This window comes from Drosophila simulans, chromosome X (assembly GCF_016746395.2).
Source record: "Drosophila simulans strain w501 chromosome X, Prin_Dsim_3.1, whole genome shotgun sequence".
NCBI lineage: Eukaryota > Metazoa > Arthropoda > Insecta > Diptera > Drosophilidae > Drosophila > Drosophila simulans.
In genome coordinates this window covers 2,195,165-2,214,179 of record NC_052525.2, presented here as the reverse complement: position 1 = coordinate 2,214,179, position 19,015 = coordinate 2,195,165, and the positions used below count along the sequence as shown (strand labels likewise).

The following is a 19,015-nucleotide window of genomic DNA, read 5'->3' as shown; positions in this document are numbered from 1 at the left end:
TCTAAGCGAGTACACCTACCATACTTTACTGCCATGCGTGACTATCGACACTTGTGCCAGCTCTAGGACAATAACAGCTGATTGTCACATTAGAACTGAATTGGAATTAGATTATTAATTATTTTAGCGCTTTTATAACACAAAAGGCCGACTAAATAGCTTCCGAACAAGCGCAACCAATCCGAGGAACGGCTGGTACCACAAACAAGCTGAACAGAACTCCGAGAGCATGAATTTTCTGCGGCAATCCTTTGGCATTACGAAACAGTTGGCTTCGCAGGGTAAGCTTAACTAAAACAAGTTAAATGCATTCAAAACGAATATCTTAATTGATTTTGTGGGCACGAGCTGCTCCTACGCAGGAACTGGCCCTTAGGAGTCCGTGACTTGGCGCATTTAGCCACCCTTCCGCTGCGAAGTGCAAACCAAATAAACCGGGAGCGCATAAGTGTTTGTTTTCCCCCGACTTTCCTGCATTTCCCCAGGTTTTCCCAACTCTTTTTGAGTTTTAGTTTTGGCAGCGCGTGGCGGCCGCACTTTTCGCCTGCGAATATTTTCATTGCCAGTTTCACATGCATATGCACATGCACATTCCGCAGCTCCCCCGCTTTAGATTGGTAAAATAATTGAAAACCTGTCACCCCGAAAAAGAAGGAAAAGCGCGGAAACAATAGAAATGTTCAACCGCAAAAAAAGGTCGCAGTTTAGGGGACAATAGGTGCCGGATTTGTTTGTCCGGCAATCCTGCATATGGAAATTATTACCTGCCGCTTGTGTTGTGTGTGGCATTTGGCATATTTATAATTGAAAACGCTGCTGCGTCGCTTTGTTTCTGGCCAAAAAGGCTTGACAGGATTCGGAGCGAGTACTCCCATCCTTGCGCGTCATTTGGCCGCAATTATTGTCGCCAGCCGCCAACTCCGTTCCACAATTCTCGATTTCCACAGAGATTAGCCGCATGACAAAGGAGCCAGCACAGAACCAGCGGGCATTGTCAATCACTGACCAACTGTCCGTGGAAGTGACCCTTTTGTCCGCATTTCGAAGCCGGTACAGTCGTGCTTTATTGATTTCGACCGATCTCTTTCGCTCCCATCATTGCATTCTCAATCGAGTCGATGGCCGAACCCTTGTGTGTTCATAGTCTAGCCAATTGCACAAAATCAAGAAGTTTCAACTATAAGTATTACCTTTATAGATGATCATGATTGTACTGTTTTTTTTTTAAGCGACATATCTAACTCTTTCATTTATTTGCCAGCCATCCAGTGCAGCTATGAGACCGCCGTCCGTGGAATGGCATCGCTGCAGCAGATGCACCGCAGCGGACCGCACATAAAGACGCGGCCGCCGCGCCAGCCGCTGGATGGAAAGCCCTTCGCCAAGGGCGTCGTCCTGAAGACGCTGATAAAGAAGCCCAAGAAGCCGAACTCGGCCAATAGAAAGTGCGTGCTGGTGCGTCTCTCCACCGGCAAGGAGATGGTGGCCTACATCCCCGGCATCGGGCACAACCTGCAGGAGCACAACATCGTACTGTGCCGCGTGGGGCGTCTGCAGGACGTGCCCGGCGTGAAGCTGAAGGCTGTGCGCGGAGTCTACGACTTGGCACACGTCATCAAGAAGAGCCAATAGTTATTAACCACTTCCTAATCACGTTGTTCAAATGCATAGCTCCACAATCAACAGACGGATGCGTCGGTCTTATTATTGTTTGTTTTTTACGGAAAATTATGCAGCTCAGCCGGCTTAAGAGGTAAGTGAGTGAGTAGTGACAAGTGAACGGGCTCAGTCAGGATCTCCCTTCGGTTGGCTGCATTCTCGTAATCTTAAGTCAATAGGCTGTCGCATCATCTTTACCTAAGAATAGCCGGGTCTCTCAGGGGAAAATGGTCTTAAACGGCATTTTACGCTTTAGCTGGCAAATCCTTTTGCATGAATCCTGTTTGCTTTTTAACAGAATTGCAAATTTTCTGCCAAATAATCGTTAGCTGAAATGGGCGTCACTCCAATACGCCCACTCTTCACAGCTATGAAGTTCAATGGAAAATCGATGTAGTAGTTGGTCCTTTTTGGGAATCCTGCTGGGTGACTGCCGAAAATTAGCTAAGAAAATTGAGTCCTTCCACAAGGGGAAGTATCTTCTTTAGAGAACTGGGACTTAAATACGGATTGATCAGTTCTGATCACAAGTGCAATTGCAAATTACGAGCTTGGCTTAGGTTTGGGTTTGGTTTTCTACGATTAATCATTCGCTGAAGGTGAAACGCATATGGGCACGAAATGTAAATTTCACTGATTGCAAACTATCTAATATCAAACTATAATTACAGACACAGTTCATAGTTGTGGGATCCTCAGTGACTCTCCTCAACCCGAATTGTCGGTCCGAATCAAAGTCGTTTCGGGAGTGTCCTGCGCAGGACTCACCGTTAACCCATCCGCAGAATGGACAGTCGCAGAGACCGTTAGGCAAATACATCGAAGGATCCTTTTTAAGTTAGCCGACGTCGAAACTGTCGCCGTGTAGATGTCTTTTTTGTCCACATCCTCGGATGGATGACATTTCGGTGACCGCAGCAATGCCGTTTCCTCTGTCCGCCAGACATTGTGTCAACAGAGGGTCAGAATGCAGGACCATGGGTGTACCGTTAGTCCCGGCCGAAAGTCCTTAGTCCTGCTGCCTGATTGAGCCATTATGACAGCAGGTCCTTTGTCCGGGGATCGTTCGTCTTCGCCGTCTTTTCTGCTGAGTCAAGTTGTCCAACATCTTTGGGCCCCGCCTTTGTTTGCCGGCGTGCATAATTTTTATCAATAAAAACGCCATTGTCCAGCGTTGAGGAAAAAACACATACGAGTCCCGCTTCCGTGTAATCACCGAAGGATATTAGCTGCTTTTTCTTCAGCTCCTTTTGTTCGCCGTGTTAACTGTAAAATTTGCCAAATGAAAAATGACTCCCGGTCTCGGGGATTACTGGCCAATCATCGAGGCGTTCACACGTCTGTGGCTTGGCCAGAATGAATTGGCAAAACATCTGGGAAAAACGACATTCAAAAGTTTTTATCTCCAACGAATTGTGCGACTCGAATCGCAATTTTTCGGGGAATGATTGAGTGTCCGAACTAGGAGATACGGCCGGCCAATATGCTAATCTTGTTGTATATCTAGAATATTTGCGAAGATATAACACATTTTAAATCAAACTCATCCTTGACCCTCTGGCTCTTGCATCGACTATATATTTAATTGTTCTTTGTTTACCACAACATTGGGCGTTAGTTATTGATTTTCTCCCAACTTTGGCCTCTTCTTCTATATCTGTGAGTTTCTGTTCTGGTCTGTTTTGTGGCCAAGGGCTTTAATTGTGCCTGCACCCCTTCTAATCATCTTTTGCACACCCATAACCAATCGATGCTGTCACTTCCCCGTTTAGTTTTACTCTTTTCTGCGGACACGAAATGGAAAGGCGTAGAGAAAGGGTGGCGGAGTCACTGGAGTTTGACTGTACGAATTGCCAAACATTTTATTTAATCATGGACACGTGTTCGGCGACCTTTCGGGGTTGGGTGGCTGGGGGTTGATAGTGGATTGCGGACGGTGGATGGAGGATGGGCCACCCCGAGAAGATGACGACTCCCAAATGTTCAACCCTTGTGCAACCCTTGTGCTTGCGTGATGTGAGTCTCGTAACGCCGGAGCCAAAATGGCGCTGCCAAATGGCTGAATCCCGGAATCCCAGAATCAGTGTGCGATTCGCAATAAAAATGGTTTCAGCTAAGCCGCATTCCGCGGGGACCTGTGATCCTTAACTTCTGGTCTGATCTTCTTTAGATCGCACAAGAAAGAGGTCCCTAATTGGCATCTTGTTGTTTTGGCCCTTGTGCCCTTTCTTTGGCAACAATCGAAATGTCAAGTGTGAGTCAAATAATGATGCATAACCCCCGACCAGACGGTCTCTAGATGCTGCAACCGAGATTATCCTTCGGAAACATCATCATTTTCTTGTAATCGATTGCAGAAAGAGGCGAGAACCGAGCAAATCTCTCTCAGAAAGATCAAACTGACAAAAAACGGGCCAACGGAAAAAGGGAGGAGAAGCAACAACAAACGACGGGCGGGCCAAACCACACAAAGGATCGTCATCCGATCGTCGTTCTCGCTCTGCTGCGAATGTGCGGAATGTGTGTCCTCTGGCCACGTGCAGAGCACACTCCAATCACAGGCGAGAAAAGACACACACACCTTGGTCGCCAGGTGAGCGGCCCAAGTGTCAATCAGGCTCACTCGCGATCCCCTTGTGATTTCCGCATTTCAACCCCAAGCGATCGCAGATCGCATCTGATTCGCCACGATCGCAGCCCACGACTCCTATTCGATCTGTGTTGACACTGTCAAAGAGATCCTGGCGATCGAAATGTGTTTACTCATGGCCTAAATCCCTTCCCTTTGGGGCGTCACGATCGAATGGCAATCCTTTCTAGCCAGCGCACGATCGGCACGTGGCGACTTGGATCGTGAGCTGATATTTTTCGCACTTTTTCTCGTGAATTTTGTCGGTAGAAATAGAAACGATATTTGATCTTAATCATTGATTTATTCTTTCACAATCTTGATGTACAATTCGTAAATAACTATAGATTCTAGAATATTTGTTTCTGCGAGTTTAGCAGCATGTAGCATGTTTTGTAGCATGTAGTATTTGTAGCTGTAGTATTCCCAGGGGTTCGAAAGTCAACGCATCTAGTCCAGCAGACTACTTTGGACTTGTGTGGGGATCAGGGGAATGAGATCATCGGAGGCACTGCTAGCTTTAGTGGGCATGACCAGTGGCTTTCAAGGATCTACCTAGATCTGCTGCGACTGGGATTACCTCCATGATGAGATGGCCCAGTTTTCCATTCCCCGCTCAAGTGATTTGGCAATTGACCTAACAATTGGGCTAGGCGCGGGAGGGAATCTGAAAATCTGGGGATCTAGCCATCTAATCTTACGGATTTACGTGAAACTTTTGCAATCGAAGTGGCGGCCCCTGGAACTCGACCATTATTTGGCAATATACGAGCGGAGTGGCCTAATCTGGTGGACTGTGGACTGATCCCGATACCGATCCCGTTCCCGATCCGCGATCTCCTCTCCTCGTTCGCTCGTAATCTGAGATTAAATTAAAATGTCGCATGAAGGCGATGGGCGGTGGGCCTGTTCTGGACGGACTCACCTCTGTTTGCGCTAAATCCCCGAGATCCAGAGGCCTAATCCTTTCGCTCGACCGACTACCTGGCCCCTGATCCCGTGGCCCAGATCCCGAAACCATGCAACAGTCGCGCTACACACGAATTAACCTGATTAAAATTGTATTTTTCCCAAATTTATGGGATTAAGTTCCGTTCAAGTTCCTTTAACTCGTTTAAGCTACCGGATTTAGTTCAAGTGCTCGCCTGGATCTCCCCGGGAGATCTCAGGCCACTCGGCCATCCGCCCAGGGCTCTCAGGTCGCTCGAGCCTCTCAAGCCTTCGTGAGCCGATTTTTATTGGGCTGGCTTAATTAGCACAATTGTTTACAAATTTACCTTTCGTCATGCTGCAAGGGATTGTTCCAGGATCCTCCTGAGATCGGTGTGTGAAATCCATGGCCCGCACACGCCCACGGCTCAAAATTCTCGGCCCAGAGTCTAACGTCCTGCAATTCAGAGCAGGGCAGGGCAGATCAGATATGTGTGAACCGTGCAGAGAGCAATTCTCCTTAAAATTGGTCTAATCCAGAGCGTGGACCCTGCACTATGGTGCGTCTTGGCCATCAGTTCCACCAGCTCGTCGGCCCATTTGCCGATCAATTATGAGCCTTATGCAACTCATAATGAGTTTTTTTCTCTCACTTAGGCCAAAACTTTATCCACACACTTTTGTGTGCGCCTGTAAAAAAGGGGCTCAAAGTTGTGTGCCTGCAGAAAGAAGGGAAATCTGTTTAGTTCAATTGATAATTCATAATTTACCAGGCTTACAAGCCTTTCCTATGTATGTATCTGGTGTCCGGGGGAACTAGAGACAGACTTCCTAAATGTGGACTTCGAAAACACACCCATTGACCTCGGCGAACGTGAGGCCACTTTGAGCAACTCCTTCACTTCACTTCCGTTGGGCAGCTGTAAAGGCTTAAGAGGTGCTCGATTGGCGCCTGGACAAGGATCCTGCGACTCCTCGAACTGCGTTCCTGGCTGTGGTGTGTGCGTTCCCTAGAAGACGACACAAACTCTGTGCTTAGGCAAATATAAACAAATATTTATGCGTAAAAACAAACCCCAGACGAGGCCCAAGGGCCTGTTGGCCGTAGAAAAACAAATAGTTTGTATGCCCTGTGGACCAGGCAGAAACACGTGCCCACTTATTATATTTTCGTTGGATTCCAGTCCGGGGCTGGAAGGCCAAAATAACTCGCCATTGACGCTGGAAAAACAAAACGCAAGTCAAGCCATCGAAATGGATTTCGAATCGCGTTTCCCCGACATAAAGTTGCAATATGTTGTGTGCGGCGGGATTAGAGCCAGAGCAACTTCGATCCTCCGGCCGCAGTCCGAACTCCGATCCCATTCGGTCTACGCCCCCTCGAGATTAATGAGGATGTGCGGCGTGTGTTTACTCCGTCATGTTCCCAGTGCAGAATCCAGAATCCAGAATCGAGAGTCCAGGATCCAGAGCCCAGAGTCCAAAGTCGAATCCTTTCACTAGCCAGGGGCATGAGCCACATGTGTTCCTTTTTTCCAGCTGCTGACCACACTGGGCACTGGGCATCGGACTTTGGTCATTGAGCATTGAACACCAAACACCGAAAAAAGACCACTGAACACGCTCATTAGGCAGCCTTCCACTTAAGCGTGAGTTGGCTCTTTTTGCATCTTTGATAAATTAACCAACAATGGGAGGCGAACTGTCGCTCGATGGCTCGTGTTGGTCTTCAATGCTCGGATTCTGTGACAGCATTTCCTTCGGGATGTGGCCAGCAGCCAGCTGGGCAGCCACTACTTGGAGCATCGTATCTCGATCTCTATTCCCACTCACTCCACAATTACCCCAAGCAGTCAGTGGGTTGCTGACTGCCACGCGATCTGACCACTGGAAAGCTGCAGCAGCACTCCGAATGAAGTCCAATGATCTCCAATTCAGCATCTGAGCGGAGACCCAGCAAATTCGAACTAATTGCTGCACCCAGAGCATAACCCAGAATCGATTCGTTTGCCACACTCCAAGGGAAAGGATCAAGTCCGGGCTTCGTGGCAGGAGGCTGTTTGTCGAGGAACTTTCTTTCCCGCAGTTCCTTTGAAGCGTTCCAGCTAACAATTAGTGAAGAAAGTCGTGTGGCTCGTGCACCGAAACAATTCCGCAGCCAGCGGTCCTCAGTTCCCAGTCCGCTCCTAATTATGCGTCGAAAAATTGAGCGCCTCAAATTACTCGTGCAATCCGAACAAGAACGCAACATGAGCCTTGGCAATGGTAATGGAAATGCAAATGCCAATGCCATTGCCATTCAAGTTAATTAATCACGGCAACTTGTGGCAAATTGTATGCAAGGGGTATCCAAGGGTCGACCGGAACCGTAGATCATTAGGAGTTAGGAGTTCAGCGCTTAGAGTGCTAAGATGGCGTGGCATATGTGAGTGATCCTCCATTGTGTCCGGCGGATTGTTGGAAAACCCTGGCTAATGGTCTGCGCTGACAGTCGAGACAATAAACGCGATGTATATTTATATATGGTCTGGTAGAGAAAAGGATTCCGGGGGACAGCGGGTCAGTTCCCAGGGAGAGGAACTCTTTCCACGCTCCGCTGATCGCACTATTTGTCTATTTGGCAAACAGACCTCGATCACGACAAAAAGATAATCGGCGAAGGGTAAGACAGGAAGTGATCTGCTTTCTTCGCATCGTTTCCACTTGTCTGGCCACAAATTTGAGGTTGCCTGACCAGATAATCTTATAATGTTGCTGCGCCACAGCAAAAGTCTTCTCGAGTTTCCCCCGATTGTATTGACAAAACAGTTTCAGTATCAATGACAGGGTTTTCAGCCACGGCGAGGGGCAGGTGGTCACCGCATCGATTTAGCCGGGAGTGGGGGCATGAAACCTAATTTCGAGCCAGCCACTAACTCCACAGACTCCCCATAAATGTGTCACAGCGCGACGAATTGATGGGGTGTTCGTTCCCCAAACTTCCACCCCACCCCAAACTCCAGACATCCACGTCCACCCTGCTGCGCCCCAGAAACGCAGGAGGGGTTGAGCCAACAATTGTAGGAAATTGCCAAAAGTGACCACAGCGGCGGTCAGCATTTCGAGCGACCCGCAAAATTGCCAGCGAGCGACCACTTGTAATCAAGCCAACGCCATCCGGTTTTGTTATCATTAAGCAACCGCCCGGGAAAGTCGGAAAAGGGCTTTCCCGAGCCGAACCACGCCGAGGCAGAACCCTTTCATTTGCCCTAATGAAAATGCCCCCGATGCTGTCTCTCTGTGTGTCTGTCTGTCGCCTGCTATTTATTTATTAAATGCAGGAGACTCCCTCGCCTCCGGATGGACACAATGGACATCGGACAATGGACTGGGTCAGCTGGCACAGCTGTCACATTTTCCCTAAGCCCTGGATCTCTGGATCCGTCACCCACTCCCTGCACGTCCATCTCCATCTCCACCCCCACCTCCACCTCCATCTTCACCGCTTCCCCCAACTCCCTAAATGCGGTCCTATATCTCCTGGCTTTAATGAAGTTGCGGGGATTCATTGCCCAGAGAACCAGTTTCCCACCAGACGCACAAAATGAAGTCGCTGTGGTGGTGGTTTTTCGAAATCCCCTCCAGCTGTGGTTTCTGCCTCTGATTGGCCGAGCCTTTGAGCTCTACTTTATTGCGTGGCCCGGAGTTCGGCAGAGTCTTCGATTTCGTAGCAGGACCTCGATAATAAACGCCAAAATGGCGCAATCCCTGGCAATGGAGGATGCAACGTAACATGGCGATGGAACTGGGCCTCAGTTCGATCTTTGGAGTATGCGACCTTGAGACAAGTTCTACAAACTGTGGGGAAAGTTAGGAAAGTTAGAGGTGAAGAAGATTAATTGCAGTTCCTGACTGAAGTTTCAGTGATCTAGGGAATGGTTTAATTTGAAATATGGTATAAACTGTCCCATCAGTAAGAAATAAGCGATATAGTGAGAATAGCCTTGCCAAGCTTAGCTTGCTTAACTCCAGCTCCTTACTTGCCAGTTTTTAGCCACATCGTTCGACCTTTTTAATTCCCCTGCGTTACGTCAAACGTATTACTGTTGCGACCAGGCTCAGAGAAATCTGTTCGTTGAGCCTAGCTCGACAGTTAGTCAAGTCATCTGCAATCCATTGCCGGCTTAAAAGTGGAGAGCTGCGGATCTGGACACTTGTTTTCAGGGGATTACGCTGTTCGGAAGACGCAATATTATGCGAGATTAACTTGAGGCAGCCAGATAGTCAGGATTAGCATGGAGGATTGGAGGATCGAGAGAGCTGTACCTGGTCACCTGTCGGATCACCCGGAACCCTCCGGCCCACTGAGCTTCCAACAATATTTGTGTATTCCTTCCGAGAAGCAAAAAATGCACTTTTAAAGATGAAACTGAAAATTATGAAATGATATGCTAGTTCATATTTTTGGCAGAACTCGGTGACAATGGCACATTTTGCCACCTACGAAACTGCGTGCACAAAGGGCTTAAACCGCTTAAAGACCGTTTAATCTCATGGATTTCAGTCGTTTTTAGTTTCATGTGAAAAAACTCGAGGCAAAAGGCAACTGTGGTTCTCAAAGGAGATGAGAACAGAACGGAACGGAACTCGGATACAATGGGCGTGGCCGGGTCGAAGACTTTACGGTGTTAAATGCTCATATTACGAGCTGGCCAGGAGTCACTCTATGAAAAAGAGTTATGCGGAATGAGGCTTAGGACCGTTCAGTTCCGTTCGGTTCAGTTCCGTTCTCTGTTCCAGGATTTCCTCGATCTACCGTTCTCGCCCGGTCCCGATCTGCCGATCCCGATTGTATCTGGGCAGCGCATCCGTTCCGGTGGAGATCGTGCTGGATGGATATGCTTTATATGCTGATGGCAGTTAGGAGATGGTGCGAACTGACAATTGACACAATTACCAGGACGGCCAAATCCGCAAACCGCTGCAATGCCATTTTGACAGCAATTGTCCTGGCCAACAATGTGATCTGGGATCTGGAATTTTGAATTCGCTTCTCGAGAGGAAGGGGGCTAACAGTAGCCATTCTAACGGGGTTTCGTAGGCGGCTTTGGCTTGCAGTTGAACAATGGCAAAAGGACAAAAAGGAGTGCAGCAGCAAGGACACTCCCGCAAAAAGGTGTGAAAATTTCAAGGGCCGCTTGATAGATCGAGTGGGCTCGACACCCCGATGGCCGGGGGCGGATCGTAACTCTTTTTATGTGGGCTCTTCGACCGGCGGTTTGATTAACTCCGGAAAAACCCCTAACGGTGCTCGGCCGCTGACAATGGGCGTCGTGGCTGATGGCAGCTAATCAACAGTAAAATGCATAAAATTAAGTGAGCATTGAAAGGGCATTATCGGGAATAAGGGTCTTTGCGCCGGCTATTAGAATTGTTTCACACTATCCGCACATAACTGTACCGCGAGCGGTTCTCACCCAAATAGATACCGATCACAGAGCTCCGAGTTGGAACAATGGCCCAAAACGTTGACAGTTCATCAAAACGAATGAAGCATGCAAAATGAATGTGCCATCAGCGATGGCAAATACCCTGCAATCGCTGCTCAGCAGCAGTGACTGGTGCACTGGAAAAGGGGTTTGGCGAAACTTGCTCACTTAAGTATTAATGTTCAGATATTGGTCCTTCCAGATGATCGCAGTGTAGCTGTAGGAGCAGAGATCTCCCACTCGGAAATCATGCGTGAAATGTTGCTTTCTTTGGATTCCTTTCTCTTGCTCGTCTTGTGTGTGCGACTTTTTCAGTATTTTCCCAACCCGAGCATTCTCATTTTCCTCTGACTATGGCGATGGGCGTGGACACGGACACACCCCTCCCCTGTCTCCTGGACATCTTCCTGGGGTCCTGACAACGGGACAACAGGACAACAGGCACAATGATGGCGTAAGGAAGTAGCAAGTTAGTTTTGCCCATTTAAATAGCACTCTGGACACCGAGCTCTTTGTGCGTCGATTTGACGAGCATTAAATGGCACTTTTCCCGTGTGGGGTCTCCCCATCGATCAATCGATCGATCGTTCGATCGATCGGCCCAATCTTGAGTCAGAACCTTGAACTTATCGCGCACAATTTCAATATTGGGCATTCGCAGCTCAGCGCAGTCCATCATTCAAAGTTCATTGAGTTGCTGGGATGTTTGGCCGGTGCAAACATAAGATAGTAATACGATAGACGCGCTGTCGCCCCAATTTGGAAGATGCAACTCGCTCGGCAGATAAGAGGACTCCAAAGCATTGCGGGCCTGCGAGGCAAATGTCATTTGGGTAATCAAAACCGCACTAATTGGCATAGTAATGCAATACTGCCTTGGGATTTGGGATCCGGATTTCATATTCCGGACTTGAGATCTGCTCGAGATCTTTTCGCTCGGCTGGTCAGCGGTGAATGAAGGAAGGCTCTATTCGGAGCGGCTCGACGTCTCTCAATTAAAGAGATGCCATAATTGAGCAGCCTTTTGCTGGACGTGGGATTAGGAGCCATAGGATAACAATTAGCCAAAGGATTTGACGACGGAAGCTATGGCCATTGTGGGTTCCCTTCCAGTACTTAACTTGTGTCTTTTTTAGTCGGGGTTCTTTTTGCCGAGCTGTGCACTTCCGTTTGCGGAAGTGGCTAAGGCAAATCCCCAGACACATCGAGCCGAGCAATACCTGTTCCCATTATCCTCTGCAAGTGTGCACTTTGCATATGCCAAGGAAAACAAACAAGTGATCCTAGGTCCTCGATTCCCGACTCTCGATCCTGGTTAGTCTTTTTCGCTTAGCCCAAACACTCTGCTGCGAGAGGAGAGGGCCTTTGTCCGCCCGAGGAGCACGTGTAATCCCCGTTCACTTCCTTGCCGGCCGACTACTTACTTCCTCATTAGCATCGCAGGATATAGGGATATGGACGGGCCCAAGTGCCTTTCCTGATGGGCTTAGGCGGCCATCGTGGCTGAGAATCAACTGAATGACGGCCAAACTAATCATACATTTGAAAGTAATCTCATTTCATCAATTGTGCTCAGGAACGGCCTTTCAAGGAGTTCCTTTTGGAGGAAGTTGGAAGAATGAACGAAGCACGACTCTTTCAAATAGCGCTGCATTAGTGAAATATATTTGATGATATCAAAAAGATAATTTATTAGCAGTAACTTACCATCACATCGAGATGAAAATGCGGAGGAGAGCGCTGCTCTTTGCTTATCCCAAACTAGGGGTTTTTTTTACGGATAAAAAGCGGGAATACAGTTTCTCAGAAACAAAATGGCAGTCCTAATATGCGATAAGTTGCTTTCAACTTACGTTTACGACAGGGGCCATTTGAAGCTAAGGCTTCCAATATGCGACTGTTAACCCATTAAGACAAAGGGCCGCGAAAGGAGTTAACGGCAATTCCCCGAAACCAAGCACGAATCCAAATCCAAACCACTCCTCACCCTTTTTTGGACGGGTGGGACGGGTCATATAAGGCAAAACCCCTTTCAGTCAATTAGTCGCTGATTTTCTTTGTCACCTAGCAGCGGACCAATATAAAAATCGCAGCCACAATGGGCGGAGGAGAGAACCCTTTTTTTTTAAGGACAGCCGATGTCTGAAATGTCAGTTTATGGCTCCTTAAAAAACAGCAGCGGTTTTAGGGTCCGCAGACTCGAAATGAGGCCTTTTCGCACGAAGCGTCCATTATGCAATAAAACTCTGGATGTTTTTTAGGCAACAGCATAACAGCCTAATACAGCGCATATTGTGGGTGGGCAACCCGTTCGGGCATCAGGTAGATGATTCCGTAAAAAACGCGCCCAAGGTCACCACTCAAAGGATTGCACAAATATTGCATCTTTGGTTCGGAGCTCATTATGGCGAAGCAACAGCAGTCCGAGTATATGAATATATGGTTTTATGGCCTGCTGTTTTTTAAGTTTTTTTCGCTGAATCTGGTTTTTACACCGAACTTGGCAACTCTTTGGCTTCGACTTCGGCCGCGACTTTTTATGGCATCTGCTCGGGATCGATTGGGCTGGGTTATACGTATGTCCAGGATCTGGAAGGGCTCGGGCCCGGGAACCGCAGGTAAGGGATCGACTCAATGACGGCGACGTGACCGTCCGAGTTTTAGTTTAATCCACCATTTTTACGGTTGGATTAGCGCACGGATTAGCGGATAAGTTCGCGGTTTTTTACTGATTACCATATCGATCCCTCTTTTTATTTGCAATCCACCCAATCCCACTGAATGGGAAGTCGTAAAAAGAGAATGAATGAAAGTTAGCGAGGGGATATGGAAATCTGATCAGCGTATTGTTAATAGGATTTGATATCATTTCTGCGTAACAAATCTAAACTACATATTTGGACACACTGACTGTCATGTCCTCGAAGTAGCTGCAGTAAGTTATGCTGGAATAACATTTCCCATGGATGACAGCCAACATTGTACCGCTACCGACTTCCGTTGGCCGTCGAGGCGACCGTTAGGACAAACAGTTAACAAAGTGAAACAACTTGTCGAGGATCCCACATCCCACGCCGCAGCGGAAGCCAAAGGGATAAAGGACGTAGAATCAAGGATGTTTAAGGAGGAGGGCAAACACGAGCAGTCAACACTGGCGGACACTTGTCGCAATGATCCTGGACTCTCGATTCTCGATCCTTGGGCTGGCGGCGTCATGAATCAAATGGGCAGACTGGCGAGTGTCCTTGTCGAGATTCCGGGAAGCCGAGTTTTCATTGCCGAAATAGGAAAAGGATGCGAATTACGCCAGCCGAAAAGGGCTGAAAATTGCAAGAACGCCAGAACTCGGCCTAATTTCCATAATTTGTCACGCACAAACCAACGAATTCGCCATCGCATAGATACACAGATTCTAGATGGGCTGGTCAGCAAAAGGATTTCGGGACAAAAGCGCAAAACAAACGGATTTAGCCATCACAACCCTTGGATGTTGTGCATCTATTATCAACAAATCAGATTCCATCTCTTTCCTTTGACCAGATGCCTCTCTTTCTGGCCGGAAAAGTAAGATTTGACTGTAATTATAATATACTACGGCCAGGGGGTCTTTGATATGCGAAACGTTCTGGAAGATTCAGAAGCATGCTTATGGTTTATTTCACTGCAGAAGAGAATAGCCTACGATGTTTAATTGCGGTTTATTCTTTAAACAACATAAGAAACATTTTCAGCAGTTACTTAAATCTAAAGACTTAGTAACTAAAGATTTTTCAGGTTGGTTTTTGGGTAAGGGCTTTATCATTTAGATATCAAAGCAAGTAAGTTAGGTTTCCACAAACTTATAACTTCGCAATGAACGCCTGTGAAAATAAAGCCGAAGTTTAAAACTCTACATTGATTATAAATATTTTTAGCCAATTCCATGAAAACGAAATGTAAAGCACTGCAAAGGTAGTACGAATTTTCCTATTTTTTCCCATTGAATATTAAAACCAAGAAAAAACCATATCCTTTCGCGGAAACTGATGAAACATAAAGTTCGAAAACTCTTTGTACTTTTTTTTTTTAAATTACGTTAAATGGCGAACTAACAATAGCACAAAGAACTATGATTTTTGCGAAAACTGCGAAAACCAAATGAGGGAAAGGGCAGCCGCACCCTTGTAAAACCCTTTCGAATGCGGCGAGACAGAGAGGGCAACAGGGCAGAGTGGGACAGAGTCAGAAGCAGAGCCAGAATCACCCCTTTGCCCTTTGGCCTTTGTACCGCCTACCTGCTTCGTACCGCTTCGGCTGGCCGCTCGTGTCCGCCATTTCGATGTGAATGAGGCGTCGGCGCAGCCTCCGGATTTTCGGTATAAATGCAGGGGGTTCCGACGAGAGGAAATCAGTTTGCGTTCGACATCGTCAGCGTGAAGATATAGCAATATCAGAGCTAGATCACCAGTCTATATAGCGTCAATCAGTTGGATTAAACCCAGAGACCATACACCGAACACCATGCTAATGCACGAGAAACTCATGGCCGGGCAGTTCTTCGATCTCAAGACTGGTAAGTTGGCCACGCCCCTTGGACTCTCCTCGATCCGTAAACTAACAAATCCCCTCTCTCTCAATCTCCGCAGATCGCAAGCCCCTCATGCACCACCACCAGTACCAGCACCACCAGCAGCAGCCACTGCACCACTTGCCGCACAGCCAATTGCCGGTTCAGGGATCCTTGGGCCTGCCCAAAATGGATCTGTACACGGCCTACGCCTACCAGCAGCAGTTGCTGGGAGCTGCCCTCAGTCAGCAGCAACAACAGCAGCAGCAGCAGCAACATCAGCAGCTGCAGCAGCAGCATACCTCCTCTGCAGAGGTCCTGGATCTTTCCCGTCGATGTGACAGCGTAGAGACGCCCAGGAAGACTCCCTCGCCGTATCAAACAAGCTACAGCTACGGCAGTGGTTCCCCCTCGGCCTCGCCCACCAGCAATCTTCTGTATGCGGCCCAAATGCAACAGCAGCAGCATCAGCAGCAACAGCAGCAGCAGCAACAATTGGCCTCCCTGTATCCCGCTTTTTACTACAGCAACATCAAGCAGGAGCAAGCCACGCCCACTGCTGCTCCGCCCAAGGTCACACCAACCGCCAACCTTCTGCAAACCTTTGCTGCCGCCTCTGCTGCGGCCGCCGCTGCTGCTGCCGCTTCTTCGACCAACTCACCAAGACCCGCCAGCAACGCCAGCACAATGCAGATAGACGTTCTGGAGAATCCCCAGTCCCCGGCTGTTGAGGCCACCACGCCCACCACCTCCAGTAGCGGCGAGGCGGGAAAGAACACCCGTCCCTTCAAGGCCTTTCCCCGGGATCCCTTGGTCATAGCTGCCAATTTCGCAGCCACTGATGTCCTTCTGGACAATCCGCGAGTGGAGCGCTACACGGAATACCGGAAGCGAGTGCTTGAGCAAATCCGCAGCTCCAATGGAGGATCGCGCACCGTAACCAACCCAAAAATGCGAAGGACCAACTCAAGAAGTGGATCCGTCAACGAAGGCAGCTCCTCAAACAACAACAGCGAAAGCGAGGATCGCGCTGCTGCGGAGGAGTCAAGCGACTGCGACTCTCAGGCGGGCAACTTCGAGGGCAAGTCCGCCACCAGCAGCTCCAGCAACTTGGCTAACGCTACTGCAGCGAACTCCGGTATCAGCTCGGGCAGCCAGGTTAAGGATGCCGCCTACTACGAGAGGCGTCGCAAGAACAACGCTGCCGCCAAGAAGTCCCGCGATCGCCGCCGCATCAAGGAGGATGAGATCGCCATCAGGGCCGCCTATCTGGAGCGCCAGAACATCGAGCTCTTGTGCCAGATCGACGCACTCAAGGCCCAGCTGGCCGCCTTCACCTCCGCCAAAGTAACCACCGCCTAAAGGTCCACTCCTCTCTTGATGCGTTGAACGCGAGGATCCGAATCGTATGTCCTGTTTTTGGGTCAGCTTATCTGTGAATAGTTTAGGGGGCTCAACTTTCTTTTTTTTACACACTCGCATTTAAGTACTTTAAGTCCTTGGAGTATACGTTATATTTGGAAAATGTATTAGCTGTAGTGCATCTCGCAATCTCACCAGTTAACTATCAATGGAATCATCTATAGTTGTAGTAGTCCCAGCTAGCCAGTAATGTTTAACTTGTAAGTGAATTTTTTTCATAGCCCTAAGGAATCAATTATAATAAATTATCGAAAATAATTATATTCCATTACTGCTTAATATGGTCTTCGTTGTATCTTGGTAAGCTGTTGCTACCTATTGAAACTTCTGCTCGCCTGGTGTTCAGAATCTGAAAAATTACAAAATTCGATACTTTACTTTTTCATCATAAATGTTCGTAAAGCTAAAAATATTCAACGTTTAGTACAGCTCATTACCCATGGAATCCCTAACATTTTTAATTATGGAAAATAAATTTTTGGCCAAATTTTTGAATTGTTAAATTTGCAAAATATATGATAAAGTGATAACATTTGAATGCAAGCTCAACGAGGCCTGATATTAACATTTGCAAATTTTTAACATTACTTTATGTACTTTTAGGCCGAAAAAGATAGCCACTCAATGGTGCCCCATATATATATGTAACATACTTTTAGGCCCTGAAAGAATTCAATCACCACCGTCACCTTCTGGTATTTCAGTTCGCGTGGTGGTAATCTAAACCGAAAAATCACACAATTTGGAAAATGTTAAGATTTTTCGATTTTAGATACCAGGCGATGATAATCAGTAGCGGGTGTCTACTGAAAACCAACTAATCGTTGGTCACCTTCTGGAATTCTTGTTCGCCTGGTAATTTAAACCGAAAAATCTCTCAATTTTGCATACAAAATGCGCATTTTTGTGCAAAATTTTTGATTTTTTCGATTTTAGATACCAGGCGATTATAATCAGTAGCTGGTGTCTACTGAAAACCAATTAATAGTTGGTCACCTCCTGGAATTCCAGTTCGCCTGGTAGTTTAAACCGAAAAATCTCTCAATTTTGTTAACAAAATGCGCAGTTTTGTCCAAAATTTGTGGAATTTTCGATTTTAGATACCAGGCGATGATAATCAGTAGCGGGTGTCTACTGAAAACCAACTAATCGTTGGTCACCTTCTGGAATTCTTGTTCGCCTGGTAATTTAAACCGAAAAATCTCTAAAATTTGTTAGCAAAATGCGCATTTTTGTCAAAATTTGTGGATTTTTCGATTTTTGATACCAGGCGATGATAATCAGTAGCGGGTGTCTACTGAAAACCAACTAATCGTTGGTCACCTTCTGGAATTCTTGTTCGCCTGGTAATTTAAACCGAAAAATCTCTCAATTTTGTTAACAAAATGCGCATTTTTCTCAAAATTTGTGGATTTTTCGATTTTTGATACCAGGCGATGATAATCAGTAGCGGGTGTCTACTGAAAACCAACTAATCGTTGGTCACCTTCTGGAATTCTTGTTCGCCTGGTAATTTAAACCGAAAAATCTCTAAAATTTGTTAACAAAATGCGCATTTTTGTCAAAATTTGTGGATTTTTCGATTTTTGATACCAGGCGATGATAATCAGTAGCGGGTGTCTACTGAAAACCAACTAATAGTTGGTCACGTCCTGGAATTCCAGTTCGACTGGTAGTTTAAACCGAAAAATCTCTCAATTTTGCATACAAAATGCGCATTTTTGTGCAAAATTTGTGGATTTTTCGATTTTTGATACCAGGCGATGATAATCAGTAGCGGGTGTCTACTGAAAACCAACTAATAGTTGGTCACGTCCTGGAATTCCAGTTCGCCTGGTAGTTTAAACCGAAAAATCTCTCAATTTTGCATACAAAATGCGAATTTTTGTGCAAAATTTGTGGATTTTTCGATTTTTGATACCAGGCGATGATAATCAGTAGCGGGTGTCTACTGAAAACCAACTAATAGTTGGTCACGTCCTGGAATTCCAGTTCGCCTGGTAGTTTAAACCGAAAAATCTCTCAATTTTGCATACAAAATGCGCATTTTTGTGCAAAATTTGTGGATTTTTCGATTTTTGATACCAGGCGATGATAATCAGTAGCGGGTGTCTACTGAAAACCAACTAATAGTTGGTCACGTCCTGGAATTCCAGTTCGCCTGGTAGTTTAAACCGAAAAATCTCTAAAATTTGTTAACAAAATGCGCATTTTTGTCAAAATTTGTGGATTTTTCGATTTTTGATACCAGGCGATGATAATCAGTAGCGGGTGTCTACTGAAAACCAACTAATCGTTGGTCACCTTCTGGAATTCTTGTTCGCCTGGTAATTTAAACCGAAAAATCTCTAAAATTTGTTA

At 46.9% G+C, this 19,015-nt stretch overlaps 1 protein-coding gene and 1 long non-coding RNA gene across 4 annotated transcripts in view; one reads left to right on the top strand and one right to left on the bottom strand.

Annotated features, from left to right (window-relative positions):
* Positions 1 to 36: 36 nt before the first annotated feature.
* LOC6724960 (40S ribosomal protein S12, mitochondrial) lies at positions 37 to 1,687 on the top strand. Its single transcript, XM_002105960.4, has 2 exons — positions 37 to 281; positions 1,262 to 1,687. Exons 1-2 carry the CDS (start codon positions 230 to 232, stop codon positions 1,630 to 1,632), a joined length of 423 nt encoding a protein of 140 aa, XP_002105996.1. The 5' UTR covers positions 37 to 229; the 3' UTR covers positions 1,633 to 1,687.
* Positions 1,688 to 5,010: 3,323 nt separating this feature from the next.
* Positions 5,011 to 19,015, bottom strand: part of LOC27208245 — a 43,095-nt gene continuing 29,090 nt past the window's right edge. The window contains exons 3-5 of one of the 3 annotated variants that reach the window (XR_005544523.2): positions 5,566 to 17,003; positions 5,214 to 5,321; positions 5,011 to 5,149 (exon numbers count right to left, since the gene is read on the bottom strand). This is a non-coding gene — a long non-coding RNA (uncharacterized LOC27208245). Of the gene's footprint in view, positions 5,150 to 5,213; positions 17,004 to 19,015 lie in introns of those variants that run through there. The other 2 variants (XR_005544522.2, XR_001600770.3) reach the window with 2 other exon arrangements.